The sequence below is a fragment of the Orbicella faveolata genome, unplaced genomic scaffold (genome assembly GCF_042242905.1).
Source record: "Orbicella faveolata isolate gen_17 unplaced genomic scaffold, um_ofav_v1 contig_1, whole genome shotgun sequence".
In the NCBI taxonomy this organism is placed as follows: Eukaryota; Metazoa; Cnidaria; class Anthozoa; order Scleractinia; family Merulinidae; genus Orbicella; species Orbicella faveolata.
In genome coordinates this window covers 31,936,748-31,962,397 of record NW_028301536.1, presented here as the reverse complement: position 1 = coordinate 31,962,397, position 25,650 = coordinate 31,936,748, and the positions used below count along the sequence as shown (strand labels likewise).

The 25,650-nt window shown below is 38.7% G+C and overlaps 2 protein-coding genes across 3 annotated transcripts; both read right to left on the bottom strand.

Annotated features, from left to right (window-relative positions):
• Positions 1–8,106: 8,106 nt before the first annotated feature.
• On the bottom strand, positions 8,107–12,002 carry LOC149118780 (CUB and peptidase domain-containing protein 1-like). Its single transcript, XM_089272567.1, has 3 exons — positions 11,853–12,002; positions 10,855–11,056; positions 8,107–8,728 (listed from the first exon to the last, which is right to left on the bottom strand). The coding sequence occupies exons 1-3, from the start codon at positions 11,905–11,907 to the stop codon at positions 8,191–8,193; spliced, it is 795 nt and encodes a 264-aa protein (XP_089128693.1). The 5' UTR covers positions 11,908–12,002; the 3' UTR covers positions 8,107–8,190.
• Positions 12,003–19,558: 7,556 nt separating this feature from the next.
• LOC149118779 (trypsin-1-like) lies at positions 19,559–23,911 on the bottom strand. 2 transcript variants are annotated; one of them, XM_089272555.1, is made up of 5 exons: positions 23,804–23,911; positions 23,023–23,184; positions 22,583–22,612; positions 22,309–22,507; positions 19,559–20,181 (listed from the first exon to the last, which is right to left on the bottom strand). In XM_089272555.1, exons 1-5 carry the CDS (start codon positions 23,856–23,858, stop codon positions 19,644–19,646), a joined length of 984 nt encoding a protein of 327 aa, XP_089128681.1. In that variant the 5' UTR covers positions 23,859–23,911; the 3' UTR covers positions 19,559–19,643. The 2 variants fall into 2 exon arrangements, with proteins under 2 accessions (XP_089128681.1, XP_089128688.1); XM_089272562.1 differs by lacking the exon at positions 22,583–22,612.
• Between the last annotated feature and the right edge of the window lie 1,739 nt (positions 23,912–25,650).

Here is a 25,650-nt window from a genome sequence, read left to right as displayed (position 1 = left end):
GCCCTGGACTAAAAATATAATCATTAAAAATACAACACATCGTGATAATTTAAAAATACAAGATAAAATTTAAAAAATACAAGATATAAATTTAAAAATACAAGTAATAATTAAAAGTATAGAGTATAAACGAGCATGCAATAATTTATAAAAATCTAGTTCCTATATAATTTAAAAATTGTAGGCGTCAATTGAAACTTTGAAAGAAGAAAGTGACTCGGCGTTTTGAATGCTACGGGGTAAGAGGTTAAAAAAAGCTGAGCCCGAATATCTAGAAGTTCGTTTTGCAAGGCTAAGTTTAGTTTTGGACAGGTGCAAATCTGTTCTTCTGCGATTATTGTAGTTATGCACGTTATAATTTCTTGTGAAATAGTCACTCAAATATTTAGGTACTAGATTATTTAGACTTAAGTAGATTTATGTCTTTTTCGCTTTGTTTCTAGCTCAACCCACCCTATAAAAACTACCCTAAAGCTTTAAAAAAAGCTCGTTTATAATATTGGCGCCATATAAATTTATTTTATTATTTCTCAGGAGTAACAGGTTTTTTTCAGGCAATATTTACTACTAACAACAGATCATACAGGTTCCTAATACTTTTATTACTTGATTTCATCGATCTATTCTGTGATAAAATATAGAAATATTCAAACTAAAGCTAAGAGAGCTTGTTAAGCTGTGTTTAATTACTGCTTGCAATTGTACCATGTACCAATGGAGAAGGTTGCCTACACTACTCCGGTAGAGTTAAAACCTTTCAATGCTTTTTATTTTCCCACCGACCCATCGCTTACATGACTCTGTCGGCAAAGTTAAAAGGCTAGGCACTATTTAGTGGAAATTATTCTCCATTGTAACGAAACACGCGCGAGCAACACACTAATAGCCGACATTTTGCTCTTTTATTTGTATTTGTTTTTCTCCACTCGACGATGTGAATACAGTATTGTAAAAAATAAAGTTCAGTGAAAGGAGAGTAGAAAGGGCAAAATAAACTAAATTTATTGTACGCTGACAGTATGAGGAAACGATCAAAAATTTTACACGATAGTAAATCTAAGTATATTTTCCAGAGGTGAATCTAAGAATCTAGCATTCTGACTGTTCGAGAAACTCAGATTTTTGCCGATATAATCACCTCGTGGGATGTGCGCTTTCCGTTGCACCAAGCATCTTTGATGTATTTTCCTGATGGTTAATTAAGTTGTTAAGGCTCATTTTTCAGGAAGACATAGATTTTTTTCTGCCTAGGAGGAGCTCCATTTTTGTGAACGTAAAGCCAATCATATACTTGGTGTCTTTAAACTAACTGTTCTTAGAACAAAGCCCTTGGAACTTAGGTTGTAAACAGGCCACACAGAATGTCTTAAGAATATCCCGGCTATTATGTAAGCTTGCGAAAGCAAGGTTGAGTTGTTCAAATGCTATAGGCTGCAACTCTGATATGGCAAGAGGCCTTTCAGTAAAATCTTCGCGTCCTTTTTTTTGGCATTCTATAAATTTTTATTGATTTGAGAAGTTACATCCAGTGGTTTACAGAAATACATAATTCATATGCAAACAGATCTAGACACCCTGCATCATTCATTACATATGCACACCTCAGTTCCTGTCACCTGTCTTTTACTTCCAAATGTAGACCATAATGCTAATACTAATAAGATCCATCGATAACACGAAATTGTACATGAACCAAATTTTTGTACTTGCCCCATTTTATAATGTGAGCTGACAATTTTGTTATTCCATTTTGCGATCAGTGGGCGCTTTCCATTCAACCAAATATTCTGAAAATTTCGAAACGGAGACAAATGTTACGGAAACTTCGTTGAAAAATTTCAAGAAATCCGGAAATTGTTGAATTTCCGAATAGTGAACCGTAGAAAAAAAGGTGACGTGCGTGTAAGCTGCAGACTGATGTGGCAAAATTGTGGTAGAGGGAAAAAGTTACGACGTATCAGTGTCGTTCCACGCCAAACATTGCACTGTTTCATCCCAGCGTAATATTGATTCATCTGACTTGCGCAAGTCTGATAATCCCGCTGTGAAGATCACCAAATTTGACATCGGCTGCTGCAATGGTGATTTGTGCAAAGGAGGCAAAGTAATAAATAAATAAATCAATTATATAAATGAGAATGTTAAGAGGAGAAGCCACATCACCCTCAGCTGGCTTTCTTGAGGGGTCCTCTATCCTGGTCGAATTGGAATTTGGAGATTTTGGTTTTTGTGGAGGGAGGAAAACCGGAGAACCCAGAGAAAAACCTTTGGAGGAAGGCTCTTGTAACTGCTCGTTTTTAAGAGGCGCCTTCTCTAAATTTCAACTATGGTCATTCGGACCAGAAAAATTCGAATTCCTCAAACTTTCTCAGATGAATGGTCTAGATAAGTGATTCAAAAAGTATAATTTTCAGTTCAATTCGATTCGTATTTTAGCGCTGGGGCCACCATCTTGGTTTTGCCTTTCTGAGAGGGCTTTCAGCGGCCATTTTAGGGCACATTTTTAACAATTTTCCATACAAAGAAAGCGATATAAATCTGTTTTGGCAATTTGACTATCAAATGATTTTTTTGACAGAATTTTAAATTTCTTCTCTTTCGGACTACTAATGAAGCGCCATAAAAAAGGCGAAATTTAAAGGAAAACATCGCCAAAAGTACATCACTTGAGATCCCAAAAATACCTTCCACTTAAAGAGCAATGTCTCACCTGTGAAAATACGCAATAAAATTTTGGGGCAGTTAAAACTGTAAAATGTTAGAAGAAGAAATTTAAGCTGTGCTTTTGTCAACAAAGACCGCCGTCCTAATTAGCATAATAACGTGAAAATAACGATGCACAGAGAAAATAATGATATATTCCTCTTACCTCGCGACATGTCGACAACTGGATGTTCCACGATATCTCATGTTATATTATCAGTAGGTTTGGGCCACATTTTCGGTGATTAGTGTACGAAATCACTCTGAGACATCACAACGGTTAAGCAGATTTCAACTCTCCGAAGCCCTCTTCATAACATCTAATGGAGTAGATCATGTTTAGATCAGATAAAACAGGACTTTAATTGGGTAGGAAATCGTTAAGCTGGATTTAACAGGATACAAGATATTTAGGACAAAAAGTTGACAAGGATAAGGGATACACCAACACCCTCCCCTCCCCCTCCCACTATGGGGCCGCAACAATGGTCTGCTATTTAGGATAAAATAAAAGTTTGCCAACTGCTATAATCATTTATTCTGGACTCTTAATACTTATATCACGGCGGAATATGAAAGTTTTGTATCAGATTTTAGTGGTTTTTAAGTTAGGTAACGCAACTCCTTGTTAGTAATTTCGAAGCCCACACTTGTTACCCCGATTAGATAGATAAAGACGGGGCTGGAGAAATAAACAGAGAATTAAATGTGTCCCGAATTCTGTACCGTTTAACACGAATTTCTTACATGACAACCTTTGTGTCTGCAAAGAGATCGAGGCACAACATCCCACACTATATTTGTAAACAACTATCCTAATGTCATTGACAGCCATTAGTTTTTGACCAGAATTTTCATTTATTACAAATAGAATACGCTATACGCCGCTGAGAATCAAGCTGCAGGTGTTTTTGACAAGTGTCAGTTAACTCATCCAACCGCTTATGACTCATTCAACTTGGGTGCCTTAAACGCATCTATAATGTCTTTAAAAAGCTAAGCGTCAACATCAGTGCTTCGCTTGATATATGCGGGTATTTTAAAGCGCCCTACATAGAGTTGAAAACTAGTCTTGTGCAGACATGCAGTTGTGCTCCACCATGGAACTGAACAAAATCAGCGGCTGTGGGGTGTCTCAGGCAAACGAACGATAACGAATAGTGCCTACCAAATACAAACGTCTTTCCGCTAGATTAAGAAAACGTGGGAAAAGTAGATCTTAGCCAGGGTTATTGGAATCCACAAAGAAAACTGGGGGTGGTCATTAATTTTTCCGAGATAATTAGCCTTCAATCTTGAAGAAAACTGTTCACGGTAGCATTTTTCTGAAAAAAAGGTAAAGATACTTCTTCACAGATTTTCTGGTTTTAGTACAGGCCCGTAATTTTAGTGTGAAATTTGTTTCGGCCACAAGAGGATTCTTTTTTTAAGTCGCGCGCTTGGTAGGGTAGTTAAAACCATGCCTTACCAGTTAAAACCATGCCGTTTAAACCATGCCTTACGTAATGCACAGACCGTGTGCCAACAAAAAAGAAGGCACCGTCCTTAACTGCTCTTCAGTAATTTTCTGAGCATTTCCTTTTCTGATGCAAAAGTGTAACGGCTAAGAAAATGTAAGGAGTTTCAACGAAACGCCGCTTACCATTATTTCCTGCGCACTATTCGTCAGTCTGTTGCCTTTCGCAAAATTTGATGGCACTTCCGGCAGCGAAAGACACAAGTGTCCCGCTTTATCCGATCTAAACATGCTCTACCTCATTAATTTTCCCCCTAAATTTCTTGTATCCTATTAACTTTTTACCAGGAGCCCATCTTTTACCCAAATATCCAGTATCCTGAAAACCCCTAATAGGGCCTCAGGGATGAACTGGAGCACCTGATCAAGAACCTAATACTGTCTATCGTTTTTTTTTTTTTTTCTTTCCTTTTTTTTTTTTCTGTTTTTAATACAATGCATAACCCCCCTCCCCCCAACCCCACGAAACATGACCTAAAAAAATGACTCAAATTTCCAAGGAGAAGCTCGTGTTCAAATCATTCTGGGAAGCCAGTTACTAGTTTAGCCAGAGAAATGCGTAAAATGGCTTAAGGCCCTGCTTACAAGGAGAGAGGGTTACCCTAGCAAGCGGGTTACCCTAGTTCTCACATATTTCCTCTTTCTTTCTTCGTCGTGTTTACAAGGCAGTCAGGGTTACCCCGGTAGGCGGGTTACCGTATCTGCGTGCTAGGGTTACTCTGGCAGGCGGGTTAACTTTTTCCCCTGTAAACACTCCAGGTAGGGTTAACCCGCCTACCTGGGTTAACTTTCTAATTGTTTCCAGAGCCTTTGAGTGTAACCGCGCATTAAGTTGTCCCGGTTTGTCGGGTTACCCTACCTGTAAAATTTTGCTTGCAAACCCGGGCTATCTTTTGTCCTCCAGCTAGGGTTAATCCGCTTGCTAGGGTAACCCTCCCTCCTTGTAAACAGGCCCTAAAATGTCGGTTACATTTTCACTTCCTACCCACCCTACCCCTACCTGTTGGAATGTGCACTTGTCAAATGTAACGCAATCTGTGGAATAATGGCGGGTGCACAACAGATCAAAACAGAACTGAGCTTAAACGAGTTCTTGATGAGAATCCTCGATTAAGAGGAGGATTTTAAAGGCTGCTAACAGACGTCTGGGTCAGCATCTCAGCAAATTGTTAAACTTCTTGGAAACTGCGGATTATGAGACGAAAGACAAATAATATTGATAGATGCTACGAAGAGGGCTTCGGAGAGTTGAAATCTGCTTAACCGTTGTGATGTCTCAGAGTAATTTCGTACACTAATCACCGAAAATGTGGCTCAAACCTACTGATAATATAACATGAGGTATCGTGGAACATCCAGTTGTCGACATGTCGCGAGGTACGAGGAATATATCATTATTTTCTCTGTGCATCGTTATTTTCACGTTATTATGCTAATTAGGACGGCGGTCTTTGTTGACAAAAGCACAACTTAAATTTCTTCTTCTATAAACATTTTACAGTTTTAACTGCCCCAAAATTTTATTGCATATTTTCACAGGTGAGACATTGCTCTTTAAGTGGAGGGTAGTTTTGGGATCTCAAGTGATGTACTTTTGGCGATGTTTTCCTTTAAAGTTCGCCTTTTTTATGGCGCTTCATGAGTAGTCCGAAAGAGAAGAAATTTAAAATTCTGTTAAAAAAATCATTTGATGGTGAAATTGCCAAAACAGCCTCTCAACGTAACAAGAAACATTTGCTTGTCTCGAATAAAGGGTTTTTACCCGAATTTATATCGTTTTCTTTGTATGGAAAATTGTTAAAAATGTGCCCTAAAATGGCCGCTGAAAGCCCTCTCAGAGGGGCGAAACCAAGATGGTGGCCCCAGCGCTAAAATACGAATCGAATTGAACTGAAAATTATATTTTTGTGAATTACTTATCTAGACTATTCATCTGAGAAAGTTTGAGGGATTTAAATTTTTCTGGTCCAAATGACCATAGTTGAAATTTACAGAGGGCGCCTCAGCAGTCGTTTATAGCGTGTTCATAGCGTGTTCAGCAGTCGTTAGTAACAAAACAGCGTAGCGCATTTACAATTATTAATAAACATTATTGAGTGTTATTTTATATGATTCATTAAAAAAGGTTGAGAGTTCTTCATAATATTTCTCTCTCAATCAGCGCTATGTTTACATGAAAGTACAATGGCTATGGTGCGCTGTCACTTCCCAAAAATGTTATGGAGTGGTCTCGACCTATAAATGTAATTGGTGAGTGTTCAGGTTTCCACATGCCCTGCAAAAGTCTGGAGAAGGTTCAGCGTTGAAATAATCGAGTTCGGGTTAAAAGCTGTGATGCAGGAAACTGGGTGTCATTTTTATGACGTATGATTGGTCAAGGGACTTAATGATTCCATGCCAACCGATTTTGACAGGCATACTTTTATGAAAGTTTGAATTTTGCTGTTTTTAATGAAAGAACTTCGCCCATTCTTTAAATCCTTCTAGATATATCGTATGGCCTCATAACCTCGGAAAAACTGACAATCGCGAACAAATCCTACGAAATAAGACTTTCGTGCTCACTGTAGTGTATTAGGACAGCGGTTGTACTGACAAGTGCATGTACATCCAGGAATTGTGTAGTATTTGTGAGCGCGAAAACAGCGAGCGAAAGTGTAGCAAGTTGCTCCGATTAGAAGGATATCTTTTAGCCTTTGTGGCGTGTCTAAGTGGCTTCAAAACTCTACAGTCACCTGGCCAAATTTTGATACGGTAAATAGCTTCTTATCGTATCTTTTTTGGTGCGCTTCTAAAGAATATGAGGCTCGTTTGGACTATGTCTCGCCCAAATACCAGCCATGGCTCGATCAAACTCTCCTGATACGTAACCAAAGTGTACTGAATATTATTTTATCCTGACAAGATTGCAGCTTTACGAAAATTTAAGCTACGCGTCTTTAATTCAATTTCCGTCGATAACAAAAAATGAATTTAGTTTAAAACTAGATTCTTCCCAAAGAATTCTTCCTTATGAGACCATTAGATATTTTACCCGCAAATCAAATTCCTTCATGTACCGTGTTGGTGTTGCGAGATATTTGAGGGTTAATAAACACAATAGCCTCCATTTGGCGCGAAAATATGCTTGGATATTTGTCCTTGGACATTATCTGACAGTAACAGATCATGTCCGCGGACAAATATCCCGCGAGCATCTTGCCGCGTCAAATGCAGACTATTGTTTATTTGCCACTCTCTACAAATATGGCAAGCGTGCCCTTGATTTTTTTGGGCGTTTCCATTTCTATTTTGGTCTAGTTTTCTATATTTTGGGAGCGTTTTTAATAAAGCAATTATTCCACTCGCGTTTGTTGGATATTTGATGGTTATATACTGTCTACTTTCTCATATCCAACGCGCGCCAGTGGAATAATTGTTAAATGTTTTGGCTTTCTTACGGCCTACGGTTACTTTAGTTCCTAACAGTTAACAGAAATCCTCGAACTTAATGGCCATTGTCTTAATCAGTCATTTGTTTTAAACAGTTAAATATGAGTTTTCATTGTTTAAAAAAGTCCAAAATTTATTTGTTTTCTGTAAAAGATATTTAAGGTCTTAGGTCCATTCTGGGATAGATATAGCTAGTACTAGGTGTCCGAGCTTTTCCCTTTACTACCAAGTCAAAAGACAAGACACAAAAAGGTCTTGACAAGAGATCTTGAGACTTTTACTTTCGGAGCATAATTGTTTTGCGGTTAAGAAATTTTATGGCTAACGGTTAAAATTCTAATTTTCACGCCTAACTGTTAATTTTTTGGCCTGTTTTAAGGTTAACGGTCAACCCCATTGAGACCCTCCAAAGTTTGTGGTAAATACTTACATTAATAAACACTTGGACATAGAAATAATGCTCTCGTTGTCTTTATTGGTCTACCTGGTATGTCTACATTTGTTTTTCTTCACAGCTGCGTCACTAATCTACTTTTTCTTTAGTTGCTGTTCATCTTATCCTCGACCCAGCTTTTCATGTCGCGCACCTTAGCATAGACGCCATAATAATTTGGTGCAGCGCAACCGTACCCCCAGCTAGTGGCTCCCTCCAGGTACCACTTGCCACCAAACTCACAGACCATGGGACCTCCACTATCACCCTGACAGGCATCCACCCCTCCGGCGTCTAAGCCCGCGCAGATCATGGACTCGTGAATCCTGTTTGACCCGTAGGAGTGCTTGCATTTGGCATCAGAAACAATTGGTACTGACGCTTCCTGAAGGTAATATGGTTGGGATCCCCCTGATGATAATGTTCCCCAGCCTGTAATGTAGCACCTCTTGTCTGGTACCAGGGCATTGCCCGAGTCTGGGAGGCATACGAGCCCCACACCTGAACGGAGTTGGGCTGGACTCCTCAATTTTAGGAGCGCTATGTCGTGTGCAAACCTCACGGGTGTATGGTAGTCCTCATGCATTATGATCTTTTCAACCTCTATTTCTTGTCCAATGTCGTTTATTTTGTAGGCACCCAACCTACCGAAAAGCAATAAATAAGATAATGAATTTCGAAAAATCGACACTTGTGCACCCGGCAGGGCTCGAGACGGTTTCTTTCGGATGCAATGCAGTGGAGCAACATATTTTTAACGAGTTATAGCCTAGCTAGAGCGAGGTACTGCAGTTAGCCGGGAAAGAAATAACTCACTCAGTCGTCAGTTAGTCGTTCAATAGTTAGTCAGTCGATGAGTAGAAGACCTTTTGGGGGTGGTAATCCCGCTGATCAAGGTATTTCGCGAGAGGGGCGATATTTTCCTGACCATTGTGAACAAAATGGCTGCCAAAGCGATGAACTGATCTTAAGTAATTTGGAGTAGAAGAAGCGCTCCCAAATTAGAGGCGACAAGTCGAATCTCCCGTAAGCCATCACCCAAAATGTCAAGCCTAGGAGGTCCCTTATGGGAGGTGGTCGCTTGCGAGAGCTTAGACCACATTGGGTCAAAATTTTGCCTCATTAGCATATGGTAACTGCAGAGACTGACCCTATGTTTTAAATTTTTTTTTTTATTAATGTGAAAAGTCAAATTCGAGAAAAAATCCGATATTTCCCATTGAGAAATTTCCGTCTCTTGTACTACCCAAGAATGCGATCATGATACAACACCTTATTATCCAATTTTCTCTCTATTGTCTGTCAAGTGGTCGCTTACGGGATGTTAAAAACAAAAGAAAATTTCAAACTTTTAGCTCTAAAAGTGGTCGCGGTCGCTTACGAGAGGTTCCTAATATAGTGATTTGACTTGGGAACGTTTGGTATTTTGGAAAGAGGTTGTCGCAACCAGAGGTTCGACTGCATTTGGTGTGCAACAAAGTTGGGTGTATAATTCGATCCATGATAACTTTGACGGCGGCTTTTAGCCGAAGCTTTGCCAAAAATCACATGCGAGGGTTTCACGTTCGAGAAGTGTTTTTCTTTTCTTTCCACGAATTATTTCAGTCAAATTTCCACACCGTCTTATTCTCTTGTATAATTACATTACCTTTATTGCTTGACATTTTTATTTTTTAACATCTATATAAACATAGAGCATTCTTTAGTATCTCGGATGAAAAAGGTTCTACACCAGGAATCGAACCGGGGACCTTCAGATTACCCTGCTGAAATCTTGTCCAATCTACAACTGATGAATTATTCATGAAGAAAAACATCGTGTAAATTCACAGTTAGCTATAAACCTTCTTAGAGCGAGTTGCCGGGCGACTTCTACAGCGGGTAGCTATCAAAGAATGACATTCATGATAGGACGCTAGTAGATTTATATTAGTCATGAGTATTTATAGGGGACGGGTATTTCTTCTGACGTCCCCGAGGACATTTGATCGCTTGGCGCGTACTCGTGAAAGTCTTCTGGCAAAGCGCATGGCTTGCAGTTCTAAAACCTTAGCGATTCGTCATTGTGGTAAGTTTGGGGCCTGCTCTCTTCCTGGGGTGACTCCCATATAAAAAGGGCAGGGTGCTCGTAGTCCCCTCTAGGGGTTAAAAACGAGGTTTTAGTATCTGTTAGGGTATCCAGCCTCAAATGCTCCACAAAGGCAGCTTTTCCTTTCAGGGTATTGAGCCAAAAAAAAATAAGACAGGCGATAACGTATTGTTTCAGAATTGGTACTATTTAAGGGTGAAAAACTTTTCAAGCCACGCCAACAAAATAGGATCTTAGTACCTCTCAAGGGTTCTCTTGAAAATTTCCGACGAGCAATCCCGTCCTTTTTATATGGGAGTCCCCTCCCCGCTCTCGTGCGAGTAATTTGTAATTTGTCTCCTCTTTTTATAGTGCAATGACGTAATGAAGATCTTTGGAATGAACTCAAATCCTAAGAACAGAACCCTCGATATCAGCTAATTCATAAGGCGAGCAGGCGTCAAATAATGTGTGGATTTGGTCTCGTCTGATAGCAATTAAGTTGATTATTGAAGAGCTATTAACCATTGCTTAGCGCTTAACCGCGCCTCGCACAACCCAGACATGCGCTTGTCTTAAAGAATCTGAAGTGATGTCGACGGATAAAATGCTGTGATACTTTCCCTGCGACTCGCTTCTGGCTTAACAGTCCTCGAACTATCAAGCCAAACTACTGATCATGAATTAAGTAGAATCACAAACCTCACAACAATCCGGCTTGCACTTGTTCCTGCGACGCAATGAGAAGCAGTCAACACCCATCGCTCATGAATCAGAGATCCACCACAAAACTGTGATCCTCCTCCAGACCCGGCCAGTAGAGCCTGCCATGGCCAGCTGTCTTTTTGGGCCTGGGTACCACCCACGATACGAGAACCAAAGGGTCGGGTACCGCAGCTTACGCCTAGTGACAGAAGAGAAAGTGAGTTCGCCTTAACGAATACGTTTTTTAAATATATAGCCTGCGCTAACAAACCGATTTAGTATAATTTTAACATCTTGATCTTTATTATTCTATCATTGATTGGTACTATTTTGAGCTTTGGCCATTGCTTTCGAAATTTAAATCTTGGAAGTTTCGCTAAAAGAAGGTTTTTTCGATTTACCCGGAGTCTGAGGAAGAACAGGTGGCGGAATTGCTGAAAAAAGAAATAACAATCACATTAAACAACTAGGAATGTGTTTACTACAATTTGCAGATGGAACTTTTGCATCAGGAGTGCTGCTGCAGTAATTTAATAGACTCAAAACGACTGACATGATCCAACCGTATATATTTGTTAAGAATCTTCCAAGTAAGATTGTTTTCTAAGTGAACTACAAAGCCAAATTATAAGATGAGCTTCTGCGTCTATTTCCGAGGACCGATTATAATTTGTTAATAAGCAACAAGTGATTTAAATTAAGAATGGTAAAATATTCTAAACAAATTTTAGGGACATTTTGGTTGAAACTAGTCAAAGCCAAGCCTTGAGCTCAGAAGTTTCGTTACTCTGTACCACCACTGCTTCCTCACAAATGTTTCCCTGTTTAGGCACATTGCCGGTAATTGCCGAAAGAGATCAACCTTTCCAAAAGTACATTTAATCCCTTGACTACTAAGTCAACCTATGGAAGAGATTTCTTATACCAAATTGTGAATCTAAAATGAAGGGAGATAGCAACTGGATACAGAGACTCAAACTCAGCAATGTACAAACCATTTGCAGCGGTGTACGTCAAAGCAGATAGCAGCAAAATTACCACGATATTCATCTTGAGTCAGTTCTGGATTCAGCCTCAACTGAAAATACCTTGAAGTAGGAAGATTGTTGGTTTATATAGTTTACTCATGATCACTCACTCAACTTGTAATAACCATGTATTTTCAGCGTGTTTATATACACTTAAAAGCCATTATGTAAGTTTGTTTAATTCTGTGAACAGAACGAAGAGTTGTCAGCACGTTCGCAGAAAACTGTTTAGACATAAAAGAGGTGAACCATTACAACTGTTTGAAGATTGTTATCCCTCTCCACCCTCAAGTTTTCTAAAGGCCCATATACTTAGGTTGAAACACTTGAACTGGGTTAACAGTACGCTTTCACTAAGGAAACGTTTTAACACGAATTCAAAACTCATTTTTTCATCTCAGTTACGTTTTATTTTCTAGATATATCTTCCATTATTATTTGTACAGCTTTACGAATTTTAAATGACTCATAAAGGAAGTGCCAAAAAAATAATAATAAAAGCAAAAGCACTTTACAATTTTTTTAGAGTAAGACATAAAACATCTTTAAAAACATTTTCGGTATTTAAACGCATAAAATGTAAAATAATTTATGTAGACAGCTATTTAAATGAAGGTCCATTTAACAATTATTCTATGTCCCTTTATAATTTGTCTTGTTTACATCCTGGCACTAGCTTTTAGGGAAACTTTATTCAACATACGGACAGGCACGAAGTTTCACTTATTGATACATCTCAACTTGTCTTAAGTAAATAAAGAAGAAGAGTTCATGCGATGTTTCCTAAAACACTACTCCTGTACGCTTCTTACGCAACATTCATTCGTAGAATATCTAGACTACAGCTCATTGGTTTGGTCATCTGATCCTGATCGTCTTTGAAGCAGTTTACTATATTTTTCTTTATTAAGGTGGGAATAGGTGATAGCAAATTGGAACAGATTTAGGGTATGATGGAGATGAAGTGGACGGGGAGTTGATAGAGCATCAATTCAAAAATATTCAGTACAGCACCAAGTCATTTAAAAATGTATGTCCAGTTATGCAAGTTATTCAGTCAATCCAGATGGAGAGACGATGCTCCAAGGCTCTTATATCGTGGGTGCTACTGGCTTTTCATGCGCGTTCTCCGTTTTTTTTGTCAAGTCTTTATAGTGACCCAAGAGATTTTTCTCGAGGCTTCACCGCCCGGGATTCTATGTTGGGCAACGTGTTGTTCTCCGGTCGACCCGAATCCTGAGAAAAAAATCTTTGGTATCCACACGATAAAGAGGCTCGTCCATGTTTTTCCTATCAATGACAATTGTTAAATTTTAATCACCTAGCGAGTAGTATCTTTTCTGTCCTGCATGCGCACATGAAATACACGACACGAATTGATCAAGCTCCTAACTTGCATTATCAGAAAATTTAGGTCCAATACCAAGGTATGAGCCGTATACACTTTAAGTACACAGCTCTTAAGTTTGTTTACCTGGAGACTGTAGATAAGTACCAGCCTGATAGGCCATTAGACATGAAAACAGTACCGCCTTCGATAGACCTTGATAAATAATGCGCTTATTGACTATTTGCACAGCACCTTCGCGGAAAAATAGCTTTTTAAGCAATCGGGAGTCTGACGATTGAGAAATACTGCGCTACAGAGAATTACATCATTTTCTTTCTTGATCAACAAGATTGCCGTTGGCTACAAAGTTTTGAGCTTAATTACAGTTGTAGCTAAAGCACATAAACTCGGCTAAAAAGGTTAACTTTCTTAAAATGTTACAACTATAGCTACTATGTAGACAGCTACCCACTGCAGACATTTTCAGTCAAAATTCATTTCTTTGATGACATTTTCTTCCATTTGTTAAAATTTTTAAGTGCTCGAAATGTTCCTAGCTAAATGTCAACAAAAGATGAAATGTTTAAATAGGTAAAAGCGAAATTGTTTTGGTAAACGCGGGCTTAAAAGGTGGGAAGAGAAAAGACTAATCTGAAATCATTTCTGAAAGCAGATATTTAAATCGAAGTACATTTAGCATTGTACTATGTACATTGTGTACGATATATTTTGTCCATGTTTAGCTTGTGTATGCACTTGTTTTTTTTTGGAAAATTTCAATCGTGGAACGGAAACTTGTAGCAAAAATGATCCCGAGGTCTTCATTCATTTTATCCAAGTCAATGATAAAGCTACACCGTGCCGGGTGATTTTTGTTGGTTTTTTGCTTAGAACAGTGCTAGAATTATCATTGAATGCCTTCGCTCACACACAAAATGCTGAGGTAGTACACCACGATAAAGATAAGAGTTAATTGTTGTCATTGTTAGAGGAAGTTGAAGAAAATTGTGCTTTTGGAGCGAATTGCAATCAATCTTAACAGTTTTTTAAGACACTTCTACTGAATTGGAAACCCCCTGCTAGACTAAGTAGTAAATTATAGCACCGTTTTCGTAGGTTCAGTGCATTTATATCATAAGTAGTTTTAACCAAGCTAACTTATTACATTTAGTTTCGCATCGGTGAAACAAATGATGAGTCATGTTAGGTTTCATTATAGTGCCCCATTTGTCGGTCTCGAGGTAAAGTTTAGATCATGCTAGAACCAAGGCTTTTTATTCACTACAACACTTGGTCAGCAAGGATAAACGTGGCTCAACCAGAAAGATGCAGATTAATTTCAGGGGAAAAATTATGTGCGAATCAAAAGAGAAAATAAATAGACTTACGTCTAGTACCTTTTGCAGCGATGCCAAAAGCCTAAAAACGCCCAGTGAACCAATATCATCATCCCATTTCCTGACAACTCCATAGTTGCGTCAGTCTTTGTTTAAATGACGATTGCCAAAAATCTCCGCAGTGAATGAGAGAACATCGCATTGATCGCTAGAAAGAGGCAAATGGTTTGAATGGGGCTTAAATGACAGCTGAGAATTGGTCAAAATTTTCACTATCAGTTGAGAAAGTGAGCGGCCCTTCTTTTTAACTGATAGCGCTAGCTGACATGAAAGATCTGCAAAATTTACGGATAGTAACTGAGAAACAGACTCAAACGTCAAACTGATATCTGAGACTCGAGTACTCCCATCCAGATCCTCATCGCATTTAAGTCTTTCATTTAATTTCAGCTTCAATATATTATTACAGCTTTTGCCTGATATGCATTCTGCTATACTTAATGTAAAAGAGAATTAAATCGCTGTAGAATGGTAACGATTTATTATCCTACGGTGGGATCACTAGAAAAACAGTATTTATTTCTCAACCAGCACAACGTAAGTCATAAGCAATAGCTGATCTTGTCGCCCTATTTTGTGTTAGATACTGTAAAGAGCATATTTTCTCAGTGGTTTCAGTCTACCTCAATTCTGTAAAATGATTTTCCGTATAAAATAATTTTCCGTTGCGCAGAGGCTGAAAAACACCTGCATGTTAGTTTCCTATGGCTTTCGTTTGATGCACAACACTTTAAAGGTAAAGGTAAAGGTAAACGTTATTTAGCCAGGGTGGCCCATTCAGCGTCGAGGCTGATATCCAGAGGGGCCCTGGACTAAAAATATAATCATTAAAAATACAACACATCGTGATAATTTAAAAATACAAGATAAAATTTAAAAAATACAAGTAATAATTAAAAGTATAGAGTATAAACGAGCATGCAATAATTTATAAAAATCTAGTTCCTATATAATTTAAAAATTGTAGGCGTCAATTGAAACTTTGAAAGAAGAAAGTGTCTCGGCGTTTTGAATGCTACGGGGTAAGAGGTTAAAAAAGGCTGAGCCCGAATATCTAAAAGTTCGTTTTGCCAGGCTAAGTTTAGTTTTGGACAGGTGCAAATCTGTTCTTCTGCAATTATTGTAGTTATGCACGTTATAATTTCTTGTGAAATAGTCACTCAAATGTTTAGGTACTAGATTATTTAGACTTAAGTACATTTATGTCGTTTTCGCTTTGTTTCTAGCTCAACCCACCCTATAATAACCACCCTAAAGCTTTAAAAAAAGCTTGTTTATAATATTGGCACCATATAAATTTATTTTATTATTTCTCAGGAGTAACAGGTTTTTTTCAGGCAATATTTACTACTAACAACAGATCATACAGGTTTCTAGTACTTTTATTACTTGATTTCATCGATCTATTCTGTGATCAAATATTCAAACTAAAGATGGGTCTTTCCAGCTAAGAGAGCTTGTTAAGCTGTGTTAAATTACTGCTTGTACCTTGTACCAATGGAGAAGGTTGCCTACACTACTCCGGTAGAGTTAAAACCTTTCAATGCTTTTTATTTTCCCACCGACCCATCGCTTACATGACTCTGTCGGCAAAGTTAAAAGGCTAGGCACTATTTAGTGGAAATTATTCTCCATTGTAACGAAACACGCGCGAGCAACACACTAATAGCCGACATTTTGCTCTTTTATTTGTATTTGTTTTTCTCCACTCGACGATGTGAATACAGTATTGTAAAAAATAAAGTTCAGTGAAAAGAGAGTAGAAAGGGCAAAATAAACTAAATTTATTGTGCGCTGACAGTATGAGGAAACGATCAAAAATTTTACACGATATTAAATCGAAGTATATTTTCCAGAGGTGAATCTAGGAATCTAGCATTCTGACTGTTCGAGAAACTCAGATTTTTGCCGATATAATCACCTCGTGGGATGTGCGCTTTCCATTGCACCAAGCATCTTTGATGTATTTTCCTGACGGTTAATTAAGTCGTTAAGGCTCAGTTTTCAGTAAAACATAGATTTTTTTCTGCCTAGGAGGAGCTCCATTTTTGTGAACGTAAAGCCAATCATATACTTGGTGTCTTTAAACTAACTGTTCTTAGAACAAAGCCCTTGGAACTTAGGTTGTAAACAGGCCACACAGAATCTTAAGAATATCCCGGCTATTATGTAAGCTTACGAAATCAAGGTTGAGTTGTTCAAATGCTATAGGCTGCAACTCTGATATGGCAAGAAGCCTTTCAGTAAAATCTTTGCGTCCTTTTTTTTGGCATTCTATACATTTTTATTGATTTGAGAAGTTACATCCAGTGGTTTATAGAAATACATAATTCATATGCAAACAGATCTAGACAGGCTACATCATTCATTACATATGCACACCTCAGTTCCTGTCACCTGCCTTTTACTTCCAAATGTAGAACATAATGCTTATACTAATAAACTCCATCAATAACACGAAATTGTACACGAACCAAATTTTTGTGCTTGCCCCATTTCATAATGTGAGCTGACAATTTTGTTATTCCATTTTCCGATCAGTGCATGCAGAGCGCTTTCCATTCAACCAAATATTCTGAAAATTTCGAAACGGAGACAAATGTTACGGAAATTTCGTGGAAAAATTTCAAGAAATCCGGAAATTGTTGAATTTCCGAATAGTGAACCGTAGAAAAAAAGGTGACGTGCGTGTAAGCTGCAGACTGATGTGGCAAAATTGTGGTAGAGGGAAAAAGTTACGACGTATCAGTGTCGTTCCACGCCAAACATTGCACTGTTTCATCCCAGCGTAATATTGATTCATCTGACTTGCGCAAGTCTGATAATCCCGCTGTGAAGATCACCAAATTTGACATCAGCTGCTGCAATGGCCATTTGTGCAAAGGAGGCAAAGTAATAAATAAATAAATCAATTATATAAATTAGAATGTTAAGAGGAGAAGCCACATCACCCTCAGCTGGCTTTCTTGAGGGGTCCTCTATCCTGGTCGAATTGGAATTTGGAGATTTTGGTTATTGTGGAGGGAGGAAAACCGGAGAACCCAGAGAAAAACCTTTGGAGCAAGGCTCTTGTAACTGCTCGTTTTTAAATTTGTGTTCAGCAGTCGCTAATGGCAAAACAGCGTAACTCATTTACAATTATCAATAAATATTATTGAGTGTTATTTTAGGATTGACTAAAAATGTATGAGAGTTCTTCAATATATTTTTCTCTCAATCAGCACTATGTTTACATGAAAGTACAATGGCTATGGTGCGCTGTCACTTCCCAAAAATGTTATGGAGTGATCTTGACCTAAAAATGTAATTAGTGAGTGTTCAGGTCTCCATATGCTCTGCAAAAGTCTGGAGAAGGTTCAGCGTTGAAACAATCGAGTTCGGGTTAAAAGTTGTGATGCAGGAAACTGGGTGCCATTTTTATGACATATGATTGGTCAAGGGACTTAATGATTCTATGCCAATCGATTTTGACAGGCATGCTTTTATGAAAGTTTGAATTATGAATTATGAATTTTGCTGTTTTTAATGAAAGAACTTCGCCCATTCATTAAATCGCTCTAGATATATCGTATGGGCTCATAACCTCCGAAAAACTGACAATCGCGAACAAATTCTACGAAATAAGACTTTAATAGTCACTGTAGTGTATTAGGACAGCGGTTGTACCGACAAGTGCATGTACATCCGGGAATTGTGGAGTACGTGTGAGCGGGAGAACAGCAAGCGAAGGTGTAGCAAGCTGCTCCGATTAGAAGGATGTCTTTTAGCCTTTGTGGCGTGTCTAAGTGGCTTGAAAACTCTACAGTCACCTGGCCAAATTTTGATACGGTAAATAGCTTCTTATCGTATCTTTTTTGGCTTATAAAGCATATGAGGTTCGTTTGGACTATGTCTCACCCAAATACCAGCCATGGCTCGATCAAACTCTCCTGATACGTAACCAAAGTGAACTGAATATTATTTTATCCTGACAAGATTGCAGCGTTACGAAAATTTAAACTACGCGTCTTTAATTCAATTTCCGCAGATAACAAAAAAATGAATTTAGTGTAAAACTAGATTCTTCCCAAAGAATTCTTCCTCATGAGGCCATAAGATATTTTACCCGGAAATCAAATTCCTTCATGTACCGTGTTGGTGTTGCGAGATAATTGAGGGTTAGTAAACACAATAGCCTCCATTTGGCGCGAAAATATGCTTGGATATTTCTCCTTGGACATTATCTGATCGTATCGGATCATGTCCAAGGACAAATATCCCGTGAGCATATTGCCGCGTCAAATGGAGGCTATTGTTTATTTGCCACTCTCTACAAATATGGCAAGCGTGCGCTTGATTTTTTTGGGCGTTTTCATTTCTATTTTGGTCTAGTTTTCTATATATTGGCAGCGTTTTTAATAAAACAATTATTCCACTCGCGTTTGTTGGATATTTGATGGTTATATACTGTCTACTTTCTCATATATTCAACGGGCGCCAGTGGAATAATTGTTAAATGTTTTAATTTGGCTTTCTTACGGCTTATGGTTAACAGATATCTTCGAAGTTAATAGCCATTATCTTAAACAGTTAAATGTTTTAAACAGTTAAATATGAATTTGTATTGTTTAAAAATGTCCAAAATGTATTTGTTTTCTGTAAAAGATATTTAAGGTCTTAGGTTCATTCTGGGATAGATATAGCTAGTACTAGGTCTCCGGGCTTTTCCCTTTACTACCAAGTCAAAAGACAAGACACAAAAAGGTCTTGACAAGAGATCTTGAGACTTTTACTTTCGGAGCTTAATTGTTTCACGGTTAACATATTTTATGGCTAACGGTTAAAAAGTTCCAATTTTCACGCCAAATTCTTAATTTTCTGGTCCGTTTGAAGGTTAACGGTTAACCCCATTGAGACCCTCCCAAGTTTGTTGTAAATACTTACATTAATAAACACTTGGACATAGATTAATGCTCTCGTTGTCTTTATTGGTCTACCTGGTATGTCTACAGTTGTTTTTCTTCACAGCTGCGTCACTAATCTACTTTTTCTTTAGTTGCTGTTCATCTTATCCTCGACCCAGCTTTTCATGTTGCGCACCTTAGCATAGACGCCATAATAATTTGGTGCAGCGCAACCGTACCCCCAGCTAGTGGCTCCCTCCAGGTACCACTTGCCACCAAACTCACAGACCATGGGACCTCCACTATCACCCTGACAGGCATCCACCCCTCCGGCGTCTAAGCCCGCGCAGATCATGGACTCGTGAATCTTGTCTGAACCGTAGGAGGCCTTGCATTTGGCATCAGAAACAATTGGTACTGACGCTTCCTGAAGGTAATCTGGTTGAGATCCCCCGGATGCTAATGTTCCCCAGCCTGTAATGTAGCACCTCTTGTCTGGTACCAGGGCATTGTCAGAGTCTGGGAGGCATACGAGCCCCACACCTGAACGGAGTTGGGCTGGAGTCTTCAATTTCAGGAGCGCTACGTCGTGTGCTAACCCCACGGGTGTATGGTAGTCCTCATGCATTATGATCTTTTCAACCTCTATTTCTTGTCCAATGTCGTTTATTTTGTAGGCTCCCAACCTACCGAAAAGCAATGAATAAGATGATGAATTTCAAAAAATCGACACTTGTGCACCCGGCAGGGCTCGAGACGGTTTCTTGCGTATGCAATGCAGTGGAGCAACATATTTTTAACGAGTTGTAGCCTAGCTAGAGCGAGGTAGAGCAATTAGCAGGAGAAGAAATAACTCACTCAGTCGGTCAGTTAGTCGTTCAATCATTCAGTCAGTCGATGAGTAGTAGACCTTTTGGGGGTGGTAATCCCACTGACCATGGTATTTCGCGAGAGGGTCGATATTTTCCTGACCATTGTGAACAAAATGGCTGCCAAAGCGATGAACTGATCTTAAGCAATTTGGAGTCGAAGAAGTACTCCCAAATTAGAGGCTACAAGTCGAATCTCCCGTAAGCCATCACCCAAAATGTCAAGCCTAGGAGCTCCCTTATGGGAGGTGGTCGCTTGCGAGAGCTTAGACCACATTAGGTCAAAATTTTGCCTCATTAGCATATGGTAACTGCAGAGACTGACCCCATGTTTTAAATGTTTCTTTTTTATTAATGTGAAAAGTCAAATTCGAGAAAAATCCGATATTTCCCATTGAGACATTTCCGCCTCTTGTACTACCCAAGAATGCGATCATGATACAACACCTTATTATCCAATTTTCTCTCTATTATCTGTCAAGTGGTCGCTTACGGGATGTTAAAAACAAAAGAAAATTTCAAACTTTTAGCTCTAAAAGTGGTCGCGGTCGCTTACGAGAGGTTCCTAATATAGTGATTTGACTTGGGAACGTTTGGCATTTTGGAAAGAGGTTGTCGCAACCAGAGGTTCGACTGTATTTGGTGTGCAACAAAAGTGAGCATAGAATTCGAACCATCGATAACTTTGACGGCGGCTTTTAAGCGAAGCTTTGCCAAAAATCATATGCGAGGGTTTCACGTTCGAGAAGTGTTTTTCTTTTCTTTCCACGAATTATTTCAGTCAAATTTCCACACCGTCTTATTTTCTTGTATAATTACATTACCTTTATTGCTTGAACATTTTTATTTTTTAACATCTATATAAACATAGAGCATTCTTTAGTAACTGGGATAAAAAGGTTCCACACCAGGAATCGAACCGGGGACCTTCAGATTACCCTGCTGAAATCTTACAACTTGACCAATCCACAACTGATGAATTATTCATGAAGAAAAACATCGGTAAATTTACAGTTAGCTATAAACCTTCTCAGAGCGAGTTGTCGGGCGACTTTTACAGCGGGTAGCTATCAGAGAACGACATTCATGATAGGACGCTAGTAGATTTATATTAATCATGAGTATTTATAGTGGATGGGTATTTCTTCTGACGCCCCCGAGGACATTTGATCGCTTGGCGCGTACTCGTAAAAGTCTTCTGGCAAAGCGCATGGCTTGCAGTTCTAAAACCTTAGCGATTCGTCATTGTGGTAAGTTTGGGGCCTGCTCTCGTTCTGGGGGTGACTCCCATACAAAAAGGGCAGGGTGCTCGTAGTCCCCTCTAGGGGTTAAAATCGAGGTTTTAATATCTGTTAGAGTGTTCAGCCTCAAATGCTCCACAAAAGGAGCTTTTCCTTTTAAGGTATTGAACCAGAAAAATATGACAGGCGATAACGTATTGTTTCAGAATTGGTTCTATTTAAGGGTGAAAAACATTTCAAGCCACGCCAACAAAATAGGATCTCGGTACCTCGTAGAGGTTCTTTTGAAAATTTTCGACGAGTAATCCCGTTCTTTCTATATGGGGGTCCCTTCCCTGCTCTCGTGTGAGTAATTTGTATCCTTTTTTTGTGGTGCAATGACGTATTAAAGATGTTTGTAATGAACTCAAGTCCTAAGAACAGAACCCTCGATATCAGCTAATTCTTAAGGCGAGCAGCCGTCAAATGATGTGTGGATTTGGTCTCGCCTGATAGGAATTAAGTTGATTATTAAAGAGCTGTTAACCATTGCTTACCGCTTAACCACGTCTCGCACAACCCAGACATGCCCTTGTCTTAAAGAATCTGAAGTGATGTCGACGGATAAAATGCTGGGATACTTTCCCTGCGACTCGCTTCTGGCTTAACAGTCCTCGAACTATCAAGCCAAACTACTGATCATGAATTAAGTAGAACCACAAACCTCACAACAATCCGGCTTGCACTTGTTCCTGCGACGCAATGAGAAGCAGTCAACACCCATCGCTCATGAATCAGAGATCCACCACAAAACTGTGATCCTCCTCCAGACCCGGCCAGTAGAGCCTGCCATGGCCAGCTGTCTTTTTGGGCCTGGGTACCACCCACGATACGAGAACCAGCGGGCTTGATGCCGCAGCCAGCTAAATAAGAAATAATAATGTTCACGCTTAAAAACTAGGAATGTCTTTTGCTTAAACAAGGTTTTATCGATTTACCTGGAGTCGGGGGACCAGCAGTTGGCGGAACTGCAGAAAAAGAAATGATAATAATCACAATAAAGAACTAGGAATGTGTTTACTACAATTTGCACTTGAAATGGAATTTTTGCATCGGAAGAACTGCTACAGTAATTTAGTAGCATCAAACGACTGAATCTGACTGTTGTAAATATTTGACATTTGTATATATTTGAGAAAAATCGTCCAAGGTCAGCTTGTGTTCTAGCTTATATCAAATACAACACCAGTTTGTAAGATGAGCTTATCAGAAAAGCGATTGTACTGACGCCTTCAGCTCCGGCAACGCGAATAAGAAACATTTTTATAAGGAGCAAGTGGCTTTAACCTCAAAGAGAAGAAATTTGGAGTATGTAAACAGGATGCTAAAAGATTATATTTTACAGTGAGAGAAATCAGCGCAAAAGCAAATGTTCTACCTGCCGGTGCGCAGTTTCCCCATTGTCCGTCATTGTCATAATTATCGGTCAGACTGCACCATTCCCGGTCCCATCCATCAGTAGTGCAATCATGATATGTTTTACCACCGAACACAAACGGGAAATTACAGCAGTCTCCATTCTCTGTCTTACGACGGCAATCTGAGTGAAAGAATTAGTAAGTTATTACTACAAAAGACTGATAAGTCGGTGGGCACGTGGAACATTTTTCTCTGTTAGTGATTAATACTGGGTTTTGTACACTAATTAAACTTAAGAATCCTCAGCTGGTTACTCTAACAAGGGCGGGTTATGCATTTGAAAATTTCTTTCATAAAGGTGAAAAAAAAAAAAAAAAAGAAAACTATTCTAAACAGATTTTAGCGATACTTTTTTTGGAACTAGCCAAAGCCCAGCCCTGACGGCTCAGAGCTTTCGTACCTCCGCAGCACGACGACTTCCTGGCAATCCTTTATAAAGATTGCTGAGTCCCTCGTCTAGTAAATTCATATCGAGGAAAACATTTCACTGACCAGGTGGCTTTGAGAAAAATTGCGCCTTCCACTCTAAATCTTGAATCTCGTGGAGTAGTATTGTTTTCAGTGTTTTGATTTCCTTTGTAATTGAAAGGTTCTTTTTCATTATTTTACCTGTTTGATCAGTTAAAACGCCAGTCACTGAACTGGAAGAGTATCGAAAGAGCGTAAACCAATTGTGATTTAAAATGAAGGTAGGGAGATAACAGTTGAATTCAGAGACACAAACTCAGCAATGTACAAACCATTTGCAGCGGAGTACGTTAAAGCAGATAGCAGCAAAATTACCACGATATCCATCTTGATTGTTCTGGATTCAGCCTCAAATGAAAATGCCTTGAAGTAGGACGATTTTTGGTTTATATAGTTTACTCACTCACTCAACTTGTAAAAACCATGTATTTTCAGCGTGTTTGTATATACTTAAAAGCCATTATGTAAGTTTGTTTAATTCTGTAAAGACAAGGAAGAGTTGTCAGCACGTTCGCAGAAAACTGTTTAAACATAAAAGAGGTGAGCCATTACGATTGTTTGAAGATTGTTATCCCCATCTTCACCGGCCTAACACTAATCTTAATCGTAACCCCACCTAACCCTTATCTCATTACTCTACTCCTAGCCCTAACCCTAACCTAAGCCTTGCATTTGAACTGGGTTCAACAAGTGCCAAAACATTGTAAACTTAAAGTTGACCTTTTGGCCAGAATTCAGAACTCATTTACTGTCCTTAATTATTATTTGTACAGTTCTCAGAATTTTAAATGGCTCATAAAGGAAAATGTAAGCGGCTATAATTTAGTAGAATGACACAACATATTAAAAGAAAACAACTTTAATGGTGAAAAGCATAAAATGTAAAATCGTTTACTTAGGCAGCAATTTAAATGGAGTTCCATCTAAAAATTATCCTATATACTTTAGTTGGCTTGTTTACTCCCGGCATTAGCTTTAAGGAAACTTTGTTCTTATTGATACATCTCAAGTTTTCTTCAGTAAATTAAATGGTTGAGTTTTTGCGTTGTTTCCTAAATTACTTCCCTGATACGCGTCCTTAAGCAACATTCATTCGTAGAATATTTAGAATAAAACTAATTGGCTAGGTTATCTAACCCTGATCATAAGCAGAGTGTTCCATGCATACTTTCTTTTTTCTTAAGGTAGGAAATAGGTGATTGTAAATTGGAACAGGCCAGGGTAATGAAGGAGTTGATGAGAGTGGGGAGTTGATAACAAACCATCGGCAATCCAGATGGAGTGTAGAGACTCCAAAATATTAAGGCTCTGAGGCTCCTAACAATAAACATGCTGACTTTTCCTAGCAATGTTTTTAGTAATATTTAAACTGGCGAGTAATATCATTTCTGTTCTGCATGTGTACATGTCATACACAACATAGGATAGATCGAGCTCTTAACTTGCATTAATTATCAGAAAAAGTTCCAAGGTAAGAGTCGTTGAATATATATATATATATATATATATATATATATATATATATATATATATATATATATATATATATATATATATATATTTATACACTTCAAGTTCACATCTTTAGGTTTGTTTAAAGTGCACCTAACCCCCCAATTTTTTTTTTTTTTTTCGCTAAAACAAATCCACTTGTCATTCGAAGCATTTGGGCGAAAAAAATTTTGAATTTGGTTGAATCTTCGATTTTCTATGCCCTTTCAAAGTCGCGCTTGAAGTGTTGGACGACCGCGTTTTAGGGAGTCTGGGGCGGCGGTTGCTGATAAAGTCTATCCAGGAACCAAACACAATGGCACCTCAATCAGCTCTCTGTATTTGCTCGAGAAAATGGAAAACAAAACTAATCCTTTCAATATATTTTGGGACTAAAACGGCCAAGTTTTGTTCCAGAATCATTTCTTTTTCGTCACTGGAATCAGTGTTAAGTTTCGATTCGGAAGAATCCGAAATAAACTTCGATCGAGCACGTTCGAGAACTGTGAACTCACTGCTGAGAGCTTTGAGAGCAATTTGCAATATTTCAAGCGACGACGGGGAAGATTTCTTTGCGGACGAGCTGCTTGTATATTAGAAATGGAAAGCTAGATACGAAGTGGAGGAG